Here is a 17,283-nt window from a genome sequence, read left to right as displayed (position 1 = left end):
TAAAAAACAACAGCAACAGGGAATCTACTTTCTAAGGTGGTGGAGAATGGGTTGTGTGTTTCCGCAGGCATGTGTATCAGAACATAGGGATTGTATTCAGTAGGGCAGCCTAAACGGTCTCCCAGGCGTCTAAAACCAAAGAATAAACAAGCACAGTATAATGTTCATGAAAATACAATGGAGATTTAACCAAGAAAGTGCCGTCAAGATTTAAAGGAAGGTCTATTCAGGGATCCTTTGCCCACCGGACAGGCTCAGTTTGACAGGGTAGATGATAAAGGGTGACAATCATTGCAAAATAATGGAGTATGATGGGAGTGACGTCCTTCTTTTAAATATCATTTAAGGGGTGAGCACCCACGGTAGGTGTTGCAATAGTTTTCCAAGTTGTGTTTCTGTATTAGTGGAGTGTTTTATGGAATGCCCATTGCCAGCTCGACCTTTTAAGGAGAGCACGTCTACTGTGCATATCTCTGTCTGTAAGGAGAGCATGTCTTCTGTGCATCTCTCTGTCATCACTTGCTGCTGCGAACCCCACATTTAGGAGACCGCTCTTGGTGAGACTCATCAATCACCACTCTGGTCTTCCCTATTGCTTTTTCTGTGCTCAAACTTTCAGTTTTCTGGAAACAGAGGACCAGGCAGTATTAACAGCCACAAACTAGCCATTACATCGACTCAGAACTACTAGTTAGGGGAAAAGTCATCTGAGCTCATGTCATTGTTTAAATGTCAAAGGTTATTTTTAATTTTATTGGATAGGAGGACAGTATGAAAGCATTTTCTTATGGAAGGCAAATATATTAGAAGGAAACTTTTATTTCCAAAATTATTGGGAAGAAGACAGTGTCTTGCTCACATATAATAGATAAAAGCAATTATTTTATTTTTAAGGGGAAAAGCTGTGCTACTGTTACAGTTAGAGTCGAGCTTCTGAAGCCTCATGGATTATTTCGTCTGTCCCTGTTCTAATGACCTCAGTCATTTCCCCAAGTTAGAGTCCCCTAGTTTCTCTATTAACCGGAAATCATAATTAGTCTTACTATCGAGATTAAATTTAGGCCTATAAAACTCTTTAAAAATAAGCTACCCAATTATTATTATGTAGTCTAATAAATGGGATATAAATATGACTTTGCTGCCATGTATGAATTTCATTTCCATGTACAGAGCCAAACTTTAAGTAAGATAATACTTCTCGTAAGATCGAGAGCCAAGGGTGAGGTGCTGTTTGGATCTGGTTGAGGTACAGTACAGTATAGTTCGGTTCTTCTTTCAAATCAAATAATTCTTCCTTGTTATCCAAATTAACATTTAAACATTAAGGACTAATATTAAGAGTTCTTTCAAGTGTTTAGAGTGAAACTGTCCTTAGAAAGAGGCAAATAGAAGCTATGCTCACAAGGGTATTTCAGTGGAAGCGAGCTCTGTTGAGCACACCATCTCTTATTCTCTTGCTTGTGGAGGTGACGGGTGGAGAACATCCAGAGAATTGTGCTTAAGGATAGCAAAGGGAGAGACCTCCTGACCCATGTGGGTGAGTCGATCACTCCGATGCTAACACACACCTCCTCGCAGTTCTGGGCATTCGCCTGTACAAGCTTGAAGCCTTCCCTCAGACTTTAGGGGTGAACTAGATGCATGTGGCTATTCTGGCCCTTTGGTGCTTCTTGAAAGTTGAGTATCTGGATTTCACCTGCTTCCAGAGTGGAGAGAAACATGTAGCCATGTTTCAGATATGGCAGAAACAATCTCAGGAAGAAACTGGAAACACTAAGGCTCCCTTGACTGGAGTCGGAGCCAGCTTTCCCCAACAAGATAGTCACCATGCAAGGGAATCCCAGCCTGCAACAACTGTTAGCCACCCATTGAAAGGATTGGCGGTGCTGGGGCTAAAATGTCACCTGACAGGTGAACCAGCAATAAGATACCATCCTGCTTAAAGTAGCAATAATGCTTAATAAATTTTCTTTACGTTTGTCCTGCCATGCCAACTGAATTAGAATCCCTAAGATACAAGTTAAGCCTTAAAAAAAAATCTTTCCTTCTTGTATGTAAGGTGTGTGAATGGGAGGTGTGTAAAGCGAGGTCCTTCCTTTGGGAGTAACTTCTGATCTTCCAGACCTCATCACATGCAGATGTGGGAGCCATCTGATGATCTGTGTTGCCTTCAGTCAGCCGCCCATTCTTGCTTCTGGAGCACTCCTTGTTAAACAGGCTACAGACCCATGTACCCACTGTGGAGCCTCGGATGAGAAGTGTTTCCTTTCACTCAGGGAGAAAGAGAAGAAAAATCTTGGGTATGCAATGAATATAGATGCCTCTTACTGCATTCTGCACTATCGATGATGGGTCCTGTGGGCCGTTCATGAGAAACACTCTTCTGAGTTAACGGAATGGAGTTTTTAGTCCTCTGACCAAGAGGAGCCTGTGCGTTCTGCCCCTCTATGTGCTTCTGTTTAAGTATAGTTTTAATAAATGACATTAAAAGTGGGTACACAGTTCCCCTCCAAGGGCTTGCAATCCCTGTGTAATGCAAGCTGTGTCTGAAACCCAGTAACATTGGAGACTAAGTTGTGTGCACAGAACGCTCAGCAGATGTACTGGAGGCACATTCCCTAGTGATGGTGAGAGAGGGAAGTTACTTGGGAGTAAACTTACTTGGGACTTAGAAGTTGTAATTTAGAAGGTTTTCTTAGAACACACTTCCTACTCCTCCCCCTGCTCTTTCTCCTCTCCTTCCTGTTTCTCCTCTCCCTCCTCTTCCTTTCCCTCCTCTTCCTCTTCTTCCTTCTTTTTCTCTTCCTCTTCCTTCCCCTCCTCTTCCTCCTTCCTCTTCATTTTCTTCTCTTGTTTTCTCCTCATGCTTCAGGCCAAACAACAAACTGATATGTCTCCTTCAGGTAATGTCCCTATACCCACTGAACATCTGTTAATTCAAGATCACATCAACATGTAACAATTATGTTGATAACGATTTTCAAGGACCGAGATGATGAGATTTTAGTCAAGGAATTCAGTGTACTTTAAGCGAGCCAATATTGGCCTTAATTTTTAAAAGTTATCAATGCTACTTGTTGTGTTTCTGGTGCCTAATATCATTTCTTACACGGATGATGGATGATGAAGGTATCACCAGGCATGGTGTGCAATCTCACATACCCCATTTGCTCACACTTGGCTGTGTTTTAACGAGGATCTCCTGCAATATACAAAAGAGAGGCACAATCAGAGAGCAGCTCCCAAAGCTATAATGATAGAATTTTGCTCTTAACGGTGCTTTGCTTTGTGGGACTTAAAGGACTGTGGATATAAGTGATAACCCCAGGCAGACCTTTAAGTAAGAAAAAAATGTTTATCAGGCAGGATTCATGCTTCTTTAAAATTCCTGAAATATCTTCGACACCAAATAGACCCTGCATGCTATAAACGTCACAATTTCCTGGTTGAAATCTGGAAGAGAAAAAAGATAAGAGAATACAAAAATACAAAGTTTTAGAGTGAAGAATAGAATCGCTCTGGGGCAGAGAGTTACAAAGAAGCAAAATTCAGGGGACTGGCTAACAGAGCGCTGGATACTGTAGCGAAACGCAGGGGGAGGCCAGAAACTAGGCCTCAGTCAGGAAAACTTCCAGAGAAGCAGAAGCAGTCTCATGACGTTCCTACCCAGTGTCCAGGTCTCCCCCGAGGCGTGGCTTTTCTAAAGCTTGAGAGTGAGTGGGGCACCAAGAGAGACCTAGTTTCAGTCAGGAGAGCCCTAGAGAAGCTACAGCGACTGCAGAGAAAGACAAGGTGCATGTGTGTATGATTTGTTTAGACATTCCAATATCGCCAGGCAGCTGAATGCACTTGACAGCTCTGCCTTACAATCATACAAACGTGCGAGACCTTTAAGCAACAGCCAGGACAGCAGGACCACACTGTGCAGCTCTTTAAAGGCTACGTTTAAAAACTTGCTGCCTCATGCTATGGCAAGGGGCCTCCCATTTTGCTCTTGCCTGTGGAGCAATCAGTGACTCACTCTCGAGCTGGTTTGCAAAGTGAAGCCAAGTCATTTCTTTTTTTTTCCCAAGATTTCTTTGCTCCCTGCTCTTACAGAGTGACCTGTCACATCCCAGTATGTCTACAGAGTAAGCTCCAGACTTCCCCCTCGCCAAAGTGATCCTACCGATTTTTAAACCACCCACCCCGTCTTTGCTTTCTCTTCCAGGAAGTCGATGGCAATAAAGTTATGTCTTCATTAGCTCCGTACAACTCATCTACCTCACCTCAGAAGGCGGAAGAAGGTGGGCGACAGAGTGGGGAGTCGGTGTCGAGCGCAGCCCTGGGGACTCCCGAGCGGCGCAAGGGCAGCTTAGCGGATGTGGTCGACACCTTGAAGCAGAGGAAGATGGAGGAGCTGATCAAGAACGAGCCGGAAGGTAAAGAATGGGAGAGAAAGACAGGCCATGTCCTTCCTGGGTGGAGGAGTGTGATTTGGCTTCCACTTCTGATCTGGTGTTTGGTGTAGACTCTTCAATTCAACAGACCAGAAACCTTATGTCAATGGAGATTCCTTCCTTCCTTCTTTCCTTCCTTCCTTTCTTCTTTCCTTCTTCCTTCCTTCCTTCCCGTCCTCTTCCTCCTCTTCTTCCTCCTCCTCCTCCTCTTCTTCTTCTCTCTCCCATTCTCTCTCTATCTCTCTCTCATGCACTCTATCTAGCTGTCTGTTTTTCTTTCCCTCTTTTTCTACCTTTCACTCCTTCCTTCTTTCCTTCTTTCCTTCCTTCCTTCTTGTCCTCTTCCTCCTCTTCTTCCTCCTCCTCCTCTTCCTCTTCTCTCTCCCATTCTCTCTTTCTCTATCTCTCACGCACTCTATCTAGCTGTTTGTTTTTTCTTTCTCTCTTTTTCTACCTTTCTCTCCTTCTTTCCTTCCTTCCTTCATCCTTTATTTTATTCCTTTCTTTATCTCTATCTCACAGATCCTAAGATTTTTTTTCAAAATCATAAATTCGCATTGTGATGTGAGCCTTGGTTTTATACATGAGTAAGTTCTACTTGATTCAAACTTACAGCCTCAAAATAGAATGTCCGAGCATCGCACCGAAGACCCAACAACTTGTCTCGGATCTGCAGCCTGTATTGTAGATCTCAGGAAAATCCCTCCCCTTAAGGGCTATTTTAGAATCGTGTAACATTTTGTAACCTTTGTACACCAATATATTCATATCCTATCCTTGATCTTAGGTCCATTTCTTGCGCAGCCCATAAAAACGTTATTGTAGTTACTTAGCTGTGGGCCTGAGTAGCCTCCATTTTTGGAACTCTTAGAAACCGTTCTTTGGGGCTCTAACTTTAAAGCTCTCTTTTGTGGTTATTGGTAGCAGCTTGAACTTGAAATACATATGATGTGTGTAAGGGCTCATCCTAAAAATAAAACGAAAGAAGAAAAAAATCTTTCTAACCTGTCCAGGGTTAGATCCAGATGTTACCTATTCCAATATAACCCTGGACAAATCAACCGAGTGGAGGAGAGACACACTTTGATTACAAGCGGTGTCTGACGTACAGTGTATGATCACCGATACATTTTCAAGTCCTCAGGAGCATCAAGGCTGAGGGTATGGGAGATATTGCCTGACTTTGTAAAGATTTGCCAAACTATCTTCAGAGTGTTCATAAAACTTTCCTTCCTTCCTGCAGTCACTGAAGAGAGGTCCCTACTCTTTCACATCCCTCTCAACCTTCAGCTCTGTTGTTCTTAGGGATTCTGTGTGTTCGAATAGCTATGCATCCCGTTCTTGTAACTGCTTTACCTGTCAGTTCCCTGATGGCCCCCACGTCCACATCTCCTCATGTATTTATTTTACGTCTCTGCATCTTCGGGAGAAGTGTCCGTTCAGCGCTTTTGTACTTTACTGAGTCATTTTGATACAGATGAATTCCGAGAGATCTTTACATATTTTAGATACCAGTTTTGAATCAGAAATGTATTTGGCAAACGTTCTCCCAGTCCGTGGTTGGTGTTTTCGTTCTCAGCCTTTTCTTTTGCGGGAAGAAAAATTAACTCTAATGACTTTCCAGTTGTCACTCTCTTGTTCGTGGGGTTTGCGTCTGATTTGTTCGAGTAGTCATGGAGAGTCCGAGATATTTTTCTTGCATTGTCTTCTTCACTTTTGCAAGTTTGCATTGCGTACCTCAGATCTGGGAACGCTTTATTCTTTTAAAGGTTCTGCGTCCAATCCTTTAACTTCTGTGTCCTCACAGTGCGTCTAGGTATTCCAGCGCCATTTACCGAAAATGGCTCTTGTCTGCTGAATGCTTTTTCTCCTTTGCAAAGGTGACTGGATGAACATTTATTGGTGCCCTCTGAGCTCTGTCCCATCAAATCATCGCACGTCCCTTGCCTGGATATTAGTGCTGTCTTCATGAGTGCAGCTCTGCTTGACAAGAAGTCTTGTTTTGGGTCATATCGCTCTTCCAGGTTTTTCCTTTCTTTAGGATTTTATGGGTCAGTCTGAGTCTACTGACTTTCCCCACAAATCAGTTTGTCTATATCCAAGAAATATTGTTGATATGACTGTGAATGTGTTTTGCCTTTAGACTACATTATAAAGAAGCCATGGCTGTTCTCATCCACAAACAAACAAACAAACAAACAAACAAACAAACAAACAAACAAACAAAAACTCTTTCTCAGCTATTGAAAATGTGGCTCTTACACGGTTTCCACATACATAACTTAGATGTACTCCATTACATCTATGTTTGTGTACTGCCTTTTTAGGTGAAATTAAAAGACAAACAAGAATTATACCATCGCTAATTTCAAAATGTTACCTGCTGGCTGGTAATACGTAGAAATTATGTGTACTGTCCTCAGAACCCGTGGGTCCGGGTTCAGTTGTGGCAGGTTTTGTTGACTCTGTGAGATGATCTACATGGACAAGCATGTCATTCACAAACTGACAGTTTCATTTATTCCATCCCTCAATTCAGGTTTTATTATTTTCTTCCTTCTTACATGTCAAGGCTTCCAGTGGGATATTGATTAAGAGTAGGAGGAGAGGATATGGTACCATCGCTGTGTTCTTTATTGTAAGGGCCAGGGTTCTTGACCCACCATGACACAGGAAGTTTACTGTAGGCTTTCCTGGGTGATGCCATCAGTACCTACTATCTTCTTTGCTCTGGTTTTCTATGAATTTAGAATTTTACCTATTAACATAATACATACAGGGAGTGATCTTTATTACCTACTAATATAACGCACGCAATCACTAATCTTTACATTCCCAAAGAGATTTTCAGACATTGACCTACCGAGCAAGCTCGTGATAAATCCCACTGGGAACACTTCATAGTTCTTTTGATCTACATTGGGATTTGACTGGCTCAGACTTTCTTGGAGATGTTTACATTCAGGACCCTGGGTCAATTATTTCATACCTTTCTTCTGAATAATGTATGTCTCTGATTTTGATGCTGACTTCATAGAAGGAGTCGTAAAGTATTTCCCCTCACATGTTAATTTAAAATCACAGTGTTGGATATGTTCTGAATTCAAGGATAAGGAATAAGGGCCCCTGTGTTTGTTCTGTATATTCTATTCCAAAGAGATCTGGGGGTTCTCTTTGGATGGTACTGTTAAAAATTTTGAGTATGATGCCATTGCTCTGCTGTATTGGGTTGACCAAGAGGAGATGTATAAACTCTTAACTTGGAGGTAATGGCAGACCAAATCTAAACTCATTGAATGTTTCTCAGTTGGAAAGACAGCAGTAGGTGGTACCCACAAGTACTTGATGAAAGAATAACAAGGATGACAGTCACAGAAGGAAGGAAGCACAAGGAAAAATCATTATTGCCTATGAAGTTCTGAGGGTCGTTCTTAGTACATCTCCATCAGTAATGGACTTTAAAGAACACCTTCCTCTTAGAATGCATAAATGTTCAGGTAAAAAGGATTGTGTTATTAAATAAAATAAGATCAGAGAGAATGTATACTGAACAAGGCAAGAATCGGAAAATCGGAGTGTGGGCAAGAGAGGCAGCTCGGCTGGGGAGAGCACTTGCTCTTGTTGTGCAAACTTGATAGCCTACCACTTCTTCCTTCAAGTCAGGGATGGACACAATGCCATTATGCAATGCCTGTAATCCCATGTATGCCCTGTATGGGACAGGGAAAAGAGGATTCCAGTAGTGTAGTGGGTTACCAGCCTAGCTTGTATCTCAAAGGAATTGGGACAGAGTATGAGAGTGTCTTCTTTTGGCCTCTGTGCATGTGCACACATGCAAGCCTGTTTCTCTCTCATACACACACATGTGCTACATTCATGCATACACACATATGCATACAGAATAGCATACATATACATAGACCTTCATCTCCTCTCTTGAGTTTCAGAAACAATCTCTGAATGACAGAGCACGAACAACCTTACACCCACATATTCAAGGTATGCAGAGTCTGCTCTGAATATCTAAAATCATAGACCTACTCATACTAATAATTTTCCCTGGTAACAATATATATGCATTTTAAAATACTTCATGTGTTGCTTTAAGACATGGTCTCATACTGTAGCCTATGTTTGCTCAGGACTCAGTATGTAGCCTAGGCTGGCCTCAAATTCCTGACGATACTCCTGCCTCTGTACCCTGACTGCTGGGATCACAGATATGAGACTCTATGTTTCTTTCAAGAATGAGTATTTAGTGACCAAAACAATTCACGGACCTATAAAGAAGTAATTTATATCAGAGTAAAAAAAAGCCATGTTCTTATTCAGAAAGAAAAATAATAAATTTCAAAGAGAAAGGCATGCAGAATTTTATCTTAGGGGATGGGAGGTTTTGAAGTAACTGGAAGCTCTGTTGGCCTTCAAGACATCACTGATCAAAGGGTATTGGGTAGTCCTGAGACCAGCCACTCAAACCTGCCTTCCCATTGATGTACAGGGACTATGGTGGCAGGCAGAGTATGTACATCTGAGCTGAGGCTCTCTTATTACCTGGCATCCAAAAGATAAAATTTTCAGTAATCAGTCTGAAGGGGAAAATGTAAAACGTGCTGGTGGGAAAACCATCAACAAGCCCATGATGCAGCTCCATGGAGAGAGAAGCTGTGGGAAGGCACGGGAGGCAGAGAGGGGACGGAGTTAAGTGCTAAGTGCACAGACAGATACCACAGAATGGATCCTTCTCTCTCCTCTGGATCTTTGTCCATTGTTTCTCAAAGGGCACTAAAATGAGCAGCAGGTTGTGATGAAAATTTCATTCAGCCCAGTGAAATCATTATGAGTGGCCGCGTTCACATCTTGGCTTCCTCTTGTGTGGTGGGGGCGGGGAAACAGATCTCACTAGAAAGACCACATTATTTCCAGCCTCGCCTGGCCAACAGCAAGCCAACAGGGACAGGGAAGCCAGGAGAGGAGGCTAGGCCATCCGAAGGGAGGCCAAGAAGGTGAGCCTGTCTGTCAGGGATTAGAGGAACATGCATATGGAGGAAACAACGCCTCTTCTTTAGCTAAGCCTGAGCTTCTGAGCGATGAGTTAAGGTATCTTCAAACACATTTTAGGAGAAAAACCTTACACTTTGCTGCTTGTGTTTTTAGTTTCTCAGAATTTTGGGCCTTCATTATTAAAAAGGCTCTGCTCCTACTTATCCTTAATGTCCATTCCTTTCAAAATTATTAATTAATTATTATATATGTTAATTAATTAATGCATCCATGCATGGGCACACACAAGTCTGTATGGTGATGGGAAGACAGTTTGCCAGAATCAATTCTTTTAGTCAACAGTGTAGGTTCTGGGGATTAGACTCAGGTCATCAGGCTTCGAACCTGGTGCCTTTCCCCACTGAGCCCTCTTGCTGTCCATTACTGTTCATTCTTACTGTGATGTGTGCTCTGAAATTCATAGAGACCCACATATATTATGTCAGCCTTTCTATTGTGGTTGTGTTAGATTTGGTAGTAAGTTTGTCGAATTAGCCAGCCCTTCTTAGGCATGGCAACTGAAGACAGGCAAGACCTCTCCCATGACCTCAGTCACTAGATTCCTTTCCTCTCCATTTTCAGATGAGAACTATGATGATTAGAGACATTCTAGGGTCGTTCTCAAAGCTGGTGTTGCCATTGCTCCAGCGTCCACAGCCTCATGTGAAGCTTGCTAAGTTTGCACAGTCGTGCATTAACTCCTCTACTTCCCCTCAGTGGCTCCTTGGCCCTCTGAAATATTAAAAGGAGAAGTGATAATTGCTAGTTTCTGCTTAATGTCACTCCTTAAGTAACCTAAATGTTACTCCTTAAGTAACTTAAGTGTTAACTCCTTAAGTAACCTAAATGTCACTCCTTAAGTAACCTAAATGTTACTCCTTAAGTAACCTAAATGTTACTCCTTAAGTAACTTAAGTATTAACTCCTTAAGTAACCTAAATGTTACTCCTTAAATAACTTAAGTGTTAACTCCTTAAGTAACCTAAATGTCACTCCTTAAGTAACCTAAATGTCACTCCTTAAGTAACCTAAATGTTACTCCTTAAGTAACTTAAGTGTTAACTCCTTAATTAACCTAAATGTTACTCCTTAAGTAACTTAAGTGTTAACTCCTTAAGTAACCTAAATGTTACTCCTTAAGTAACCTAAATGTTACTCTTTAAGTGATCAGATTTCCAGAAACTGTTTAAGGGCATTACCCATTGTAGACTAATTGCCATTATAAAAAGGAGGAAAAACAAGAAAACCTTGAGAATTTAATAAAAATCATTGTCAAAAAAATGTCTGAGAGCAAAATAACTGTGGAGTGGTAGAGCTTCAGATGAAGCAGTAAAGCAAACATGTTTATGTTAGCTCTCTATGTCATAGAGTTTGCTCGGGTCTCCCAGAAAGCAGGAGTTAGAGTCATCTTCACCCTTGTTCCAGTGACATGCTGTGTTACGGGCTGTTTATTTAACTTTATTCCAATACTCACTGGAGTTCCGATAACCATACTAAATATTCAAATGCTCTGTGGAAAGTATGCTTAACTCCCTTCACTAGCATTGCCACACTGGTAAGTGAGAGGAGGGATCTTCTCCTTCTCACACTCCGCAAGTTCCTCAGGTGATCCTCACAGAGCTCTGCAGTTCAGATGGCAGATTTGAACTGGTTTGTCTGGTAAAGGCATGCGAAGCCTGATCAACTGAGTTCCATTGCTGGGACCCAAATGGTGGAAAGAGAGAACACTACCTGCAAAATGCCCTTTGACCTACACACACACACACACACACTCACACACACACACACACACTCACACACACAAACACACTCACACTCACACTTACATATACACACATACACACACATACACATACACTCACACATACACACACATCTACACACACACTCACACACTCACACACACATACACAGACATCAGGATTTCACTGTGTCCTCTTCTCGTACACACTAAATCAATAAATGTAAAACATCATTTAAACACCAAAGTTAATAATATTCTTACTTTAAAAAATCTTGGTAAATTGACTCTGCTCTTTGTGTATGGAGGACCCTAAATTAGAACAGAGAACTGTCTTTCACACACTTCTTGACAATGAACAGAGAAACATGCTACCCCACATCACCAATCCACTTCCTGATGCAACTTTCCTCTACCCTCCAGTCATACATCTGTCTAATGAGCATGCATTCTCTCTGCCCTTTGTCCCTCAGTACTACTTTACTTAAACAAATCTGTGTGTATGCCTGTGAGTTCTTGTGAATGGGCAATGCATTTGCCATTCTGAGGCAAAGGCTACCTCAGGTGGCAGCCTTTACCTTATTGATACTGGGTCCCTTATTGCCTCTCTCACATACACCAGGCTAGCTTAGCTGGCTTTTAAGCTTTGAGGATTGCCCCGCTCCACCACATTGAGGCAGGGGTTGCAGACCTGGCCTTACTTGGGTTCCTTGGATCTAAACTCAATGGTTCAAGCTTACCCGGCAAGTGCTTTATCAACCGAGCTGCATCCCTGACCCACTGCTGTGTCCTTCTCTGGCTTTAATACCACTCTCATTCTTAATTACCTCATAGATTTTCCTTCTCTCTCTCTCTTTTTTTATAATTTTTTTCGCTAGTTTACAAAATAATGGATCTCATTCTAACAATTTCATATATGAATGTCATTATACTTAGTTCTTTAAAAATTCTAATTACCAGAATTTATTTGCTTATTTATTTATTTATTTATTTATTTATTTATTTATTTATTTATTTAGTGTGTGTGTGTGTGTGATATGTCTGTGTGTGTGTGTGTGTTGTCTAGTTTCTGAACCATTCAGTGGATACTTTACAAATATTTAGTGATATGGCACGATGTGATTCTATCTACTTTCACTCTTGAATCTGTCAACTCTCTGTACGAATGAGAGTTCACCTAACACTGAGCGCTGATGCCGTAACTTCACTGGGGAAGTGTGGTCCCGATTTGTCCTCATTTATTATCATGGCTGCGCTAATGTGCTGTCTGCCCTTCACCGCAGCACTGACTGCACCACTGTCTTGGGTGACTGAGGAGAAGCGATGAGGTAACGGTGAACGCAGGACTTTGTAAATTGTTGTCTGCTAGGAAAGGCACCAGTTATCAATGCTGTCACATCTAGGCTCATTAAGGAATCTCACGCCTCGGGTACACTGGCAACCTGCTTTACAGTGTTCCTTTCCCAGGATCCCTCGGGGGAGAAAGTTAGGACATCTAGTATCAATAATACCAACAGCAAATGAGAAGCTAACAAACCCATAAACAGGCCATGGCTAAGATATTATTTATTTATATGTTCACCCAAATAAATATGAGGTCAGCCTGTGTCTTATGTCAAGAATGACTATACGATGACAAAGACAGTTTCTCCAAATTAATAATGGGGCAAGTCATAAATTGTGACCCGCATAAAAGTAGGAGGGGACCCTGTGATGTCCCATCTATGTGTTTCTTTTATTCCCACTGTAAGGGGAATATGTACTAAAAATAAATATCAGAACCCAAAAGTTCACAGCTGTCTCAATTTTTACCATCCTCTTATATTCATGTATATAATATGTTTTTGTAAGATTTTTCCAAACTTTTTGTGTGCATGCACATGCCTGTGTGTGTGTATGTGTGTGTGTATGTATGTGTGTGCGTGCGTGCGTATGTGTGTGTATGTATGTGTGTGTATGTGTGTGTATGTGTGTGTGGAAGTATGTATGTGTGTATGTATGTGAGTGTGTGTGCATGTGTGTATGTGTATGTGTGTGTATATGTGTGTGTGTGTGTGTGTGTGTGTGTGTGTGTACACTGTGTATTTCTCTCTCAGGTTGCCATATGCCTACTCTTATTTACTGTCTGCATCTCTTCCTGTTCTTCCCCCTTGACTGAGACTCCCAAGAACTGTCTTGCATCCGTGAGCATACTCATTGTGCATAGGAAGACACCAGGTGTGACATTTTTTGCTTGTGGCACTGATGCACACAACTGAGAGATTCGTGCCCTGCCCCAATTCCCCAGACAATCTTTGCTCCTGACTTTAGGAGGCCCAAGGAATATGGAATTTTTCTCCCAGACCTACTGTGTTACTCTGTGGAAAGCAGTTCCTCGTGCTTCTGCATGGGATTTACAGACAATTCTCCTCTTGTGAGAACCACTGAAGTCACTTGGAAAAGTCTAGGTCATGAAAGTCCTCACCACATCTCTGGCCTCTACCCCAAGAATCACCACCCTCAGACCACCGGAGTGGAGACAGGCAAGTTTTCGTTCTCTCTGTCTCCATGAGGCACAGGGCTGTGGTTGAGACAGGAACAAAACTCACCACTAACAGGACTGGCTTGGACATTATTTTTTCTCCATTTGTTGTTGTTGTTGTTTTTGGGTACTTTTGTTTGTTTGTTTGTTCTTTAACTGAAATGGATATACGGAGAGTTGTCAAACTGGCCTTTTCCAAGATTTGGAAATGTATATGGACTTTACGTACGATGCATCTTTTACAAATTTGTACCTGCCTTGAGCCCGATCCACTGTGCCTGATGGCACCTCCCACAGAATGTGTGGAATTTTCCAGAAAAAAAAAAAAAGCGTGTGTCAGTCAGTGTCCCTTCGATTCGCAATGCAAACCTATTGGTGTGTGTGGCCATACATCATCAAATGGACGCAAAGCCCTCTTGCCCTAGGTTACTGTTCACCTTAAGAGTTGCTGACGTAGGCATGGCGTGCAGCTCAGTTCTCTCGGCAGAACTCTCCGGTATCAAACACAGCCGTTCTGAAAAGGTAGACCTGAGTGTGTGGTACTGGGCCCTGTGGCCGTGGCCAGAGGCACTAAATGTGCAGCATCTGTGTAGAGAAACAGAAGTGCCCCTTCTTAGCACTCCTCAGTCCGCTTCAGAGCTTCCCTTTGCAAATCGGATCAAGTTTTACTGGAGGAGTCGAGACAGGGACGCAGAATCAATCTCAACTCCAGCAGCTTCCTCAGTGTGCTTATCATGGGGGAAGACATTAAAGATCTGTGATCTCGAATCGAAGACTCCCACAGCACCCCACCCCCACCCCCCACCCCACCCCCACCCCCATGCAGAGAACCGGCTCTCTGAAACTCACTCTTGTTTTTAACACCTTATTCCTCGGGAAAGCCTAAAGACACTTTAATTGGTGGAGGTTCGAGGTGCGTTTGTCTCCTTGCTCACTGTCCCCTTGACAAAGCACATCCTGAAGAGCCTTTGTGAGTGCTGTTCCCATAGAGGACAAACAAGGGGACTTTTCAATGGATCTCTTTAAAGTTTTGTTCCCCACACTCCAGCTGCTGTCAGGGGCTACGCCTCGCGCTCTGTGGCTCTGTGTTCAACTGTGCTGCCTGTCCCTCGGAAATGTTCCTCTTCTGGTTGAGCAAGCCAGGCTCTAACCCAGCGGCGCCCCTTCTCAGAGGCACCCCGATATGGAAATTGACACTCACGAAATGCCGACAGAGGAGAGGGCTGGTGCCCCCCCCCCCCCCCAGGTGGAGGCAAGACGGTGTTCTCTCATGCTGAAGAGGCCACTTTCTCAGGAAGGAGAGTTTGAACGTTAGCGCACGGCTGTTTTTTTGAGCCTTGAAGTGAGTCTTGTCCACTCCCACGTTTTGTCAAGTGCTACCCAGCGAGGCGGTTCAGCCCGATCTGTCTGAGTTCATGGAGTGTTATTAGAAAAATTATTTGTATTTTTATGACGTTCAGGTTTGGATCGCGAGGGCTCAGGGATTGTTTATGGAAAAATCCACTTTATGCAGTGAGGCCTTGAACTGCAATCCAGGGTTGTGGGTGTAGAAACTGTGTGAGTGGCATGGCTTCTATCCTATGGTCAATAGAACTTGCATTCTGGCTTATAAAATGTAGCCATTTTTAGGAGTTTATTTAATGACCCATATCCTCTGTACAGTCAGGCTAGTATTGTGCTGTTAGATATATGCATCTTTAAATAAAAGGACAAGGACTTTCACTATAAAGATTTCTACTTAAACGTGTGTGTGTGTGTGTGTGTGTGTGTGTGTGTGTGTGTGTCTCCTGAGGGGATAGCATAGGCCAGACCCTATATTTTTCCTACACGAGGAATTCTAATTTTTCTCAGATAGCTAGTATACCTGTTCTCCCTGTGCTCAACTAAATCCGTCAGTCTCGGACCTTCAGATTCAAAGCAAAGACCTCTCAGAAGGAGACCTGCTGACCCTGGCTGCATATTTATAAGTAATCACAAGGGGAACGCAGCAGCTCTTCCTGCCGATCATGTGCTATGGCTTTTGGGGATATCATTTATTAAAGAGTGAAGAGCCCAGCCACCTGTTTCTGAGGCCTCCCTTCCCTCACAAGGAAGGTCCCAGGCCGAGCTGAACGGTATCACTCTAATCTGGGCAGCCCTTCCAAGCGTCGCTCTGAAGTCGACTCCAGCCTGGCTGAGGAGTTAGCGTGTTTGCGTGCCCGTGTGTGTTTTTCACTCTCTTACCCCTGAGGCACTTGTCACAACCATGCATATTAAAATTAATCAGACCTCCCAAGCCCGCGTGGCTGTGTGTTTAACACGGAGAAGTGGAGATCAAGCATTTGCCCTAATTAAATAGGCCTGCTTAGCTTTGTTCTAGTGGATGCTTGGTCTTTTTTTCTAATAGGACTCTCTCATGAAGAAGGCACGGACAGCTCTGGAGGCAGTGGAGAGCGCCACTCAGAACCGCCTCTGCCACCTGCTCCCAGAGTCCTGAGACCTCAAGCACTCCCCCAAGCACCCTGTGTGCTGCCCTTCATGTTAAGGAGAAATATGGCCAGCAACATGAGGGAACAAAGAGGCTAGGGCCAAGTAGAAGGAGCATACGACCTGGACACTTAGCTTGGATTAAGATGGCCCATGCCACTGTTGTGCTTGGAGGCCAGCTTGCACGATGTACTCCAGAGTTTGGACCACAAACTTTGGAAGCCAAGGGGGAGAGCCTCATTGGAATGTAGCACGGTGGCCCTTGCTCCTGTTCTGAATCTGAAAGGCAGCTAATTCACCCAGCTCTCTTACTTCTTTCCCAAGTCCAAGGAGATATTCCTAGATATAGCAATGACGGCGTTGCTGTAGCCTAGCTTGTGTCCACACTGACTGTCTCTAGACCACCCATTCCCATTTGTGTTAGATGTTCTCCTTAGCATGGAGAGGAGTTGAACAAGTCATTCAGAAACAGACGTTTATATAGTGTCAGGCTGGAGTCACTGAGAAAAGCCCAGACATTTAGAACACAGCCATTCTCCTCATTGTGGCTTTAGTGCAATGTCTCGGTTTGCGTGTTTTACTCCCCATTTGGGTGTATTGTTGGGGACATTTTGTGCTTTAGATAATACGTGCAGAAAAAGCTTAAAGCATCTGAACTTCATGTTAATTATCTGCATGCATATGCGACATAAACCAGTGCAGTCAGCACTGAAACCTTTTGAGGAACAATGAATCAAACAGCTCCAGGTTAAATGGCCTGGGGCTGTAGCAAATTGCCTGAAGGTTACTCTAGAACATAATTCATGTCTTCCTTAGTGGATACAAAGGGTCACATAATTAAAGACAAAGAAACACCCTAACTACTGCCTTCCAACAACCCCCACTCCTGCTTCCCCCATTGAGTGGTGACATGTCGGGACTGTGTAACCATACCCATAGCTTATCTTTCCTGTGGGTTATGACGTGTGTGTGTGTGTGTGTGTGTGTGTGTGTGTGTTGGGTGGGAGGGCTGTCTACACCGTGTCCAGCAACCGACAACAGTGTGGGTACCTGCAGGCTCCTCTCCTCCCCCT

The 17,283-nt window shown here is 43.2% G+C and overlaps 1 protein-coding gene across 11 annotated transcripts in view; it reads left to right on the top strand.

Moving 5' to 3' along the window:
* Positions 1-17,283, top strand: part of Sox5 (SRY-box transcription factor 5) — a 955,415-nt gene that overhangs the window by 665,930 nt on the left and 272,202 nt on the right. For all 11 annotated transcript variants that reach the window (NM_001415822.1, NM_001415823.1, NM_001271267.2 and 8 more), the window contains one exon: positions 4,211-4,421. In NM_001415822.1, the coding sequence (NP_001402751.1) occupies positions 4,211-4,421 (211 nt within the window). The remainder of the gene's footprint in view (positions 1-4,210; positions 4,422-17,283) is intronic.

The sequence above is a fragment of the Rattus norvegicus genome, chromosome 4 (assembly GCF_036323735.1).
Source record: "Rattus norvegicus strain BN/NHsdMcwi chromosome 4, GRCr8, whole genome shotgun sequence".
NCBI classification, from domain to species: domain Eukaryota; kingdom Metazoa; phylum Chordata; class Mammalia; order Rodentia; family Muridae; genus Rattus; species Rattus norvegicus.
The sequence above is the reverse complement of the archived record's forward strand: the minus strand, read 5'-3'. Positions and strand labels throughout refer to the sequence as shown.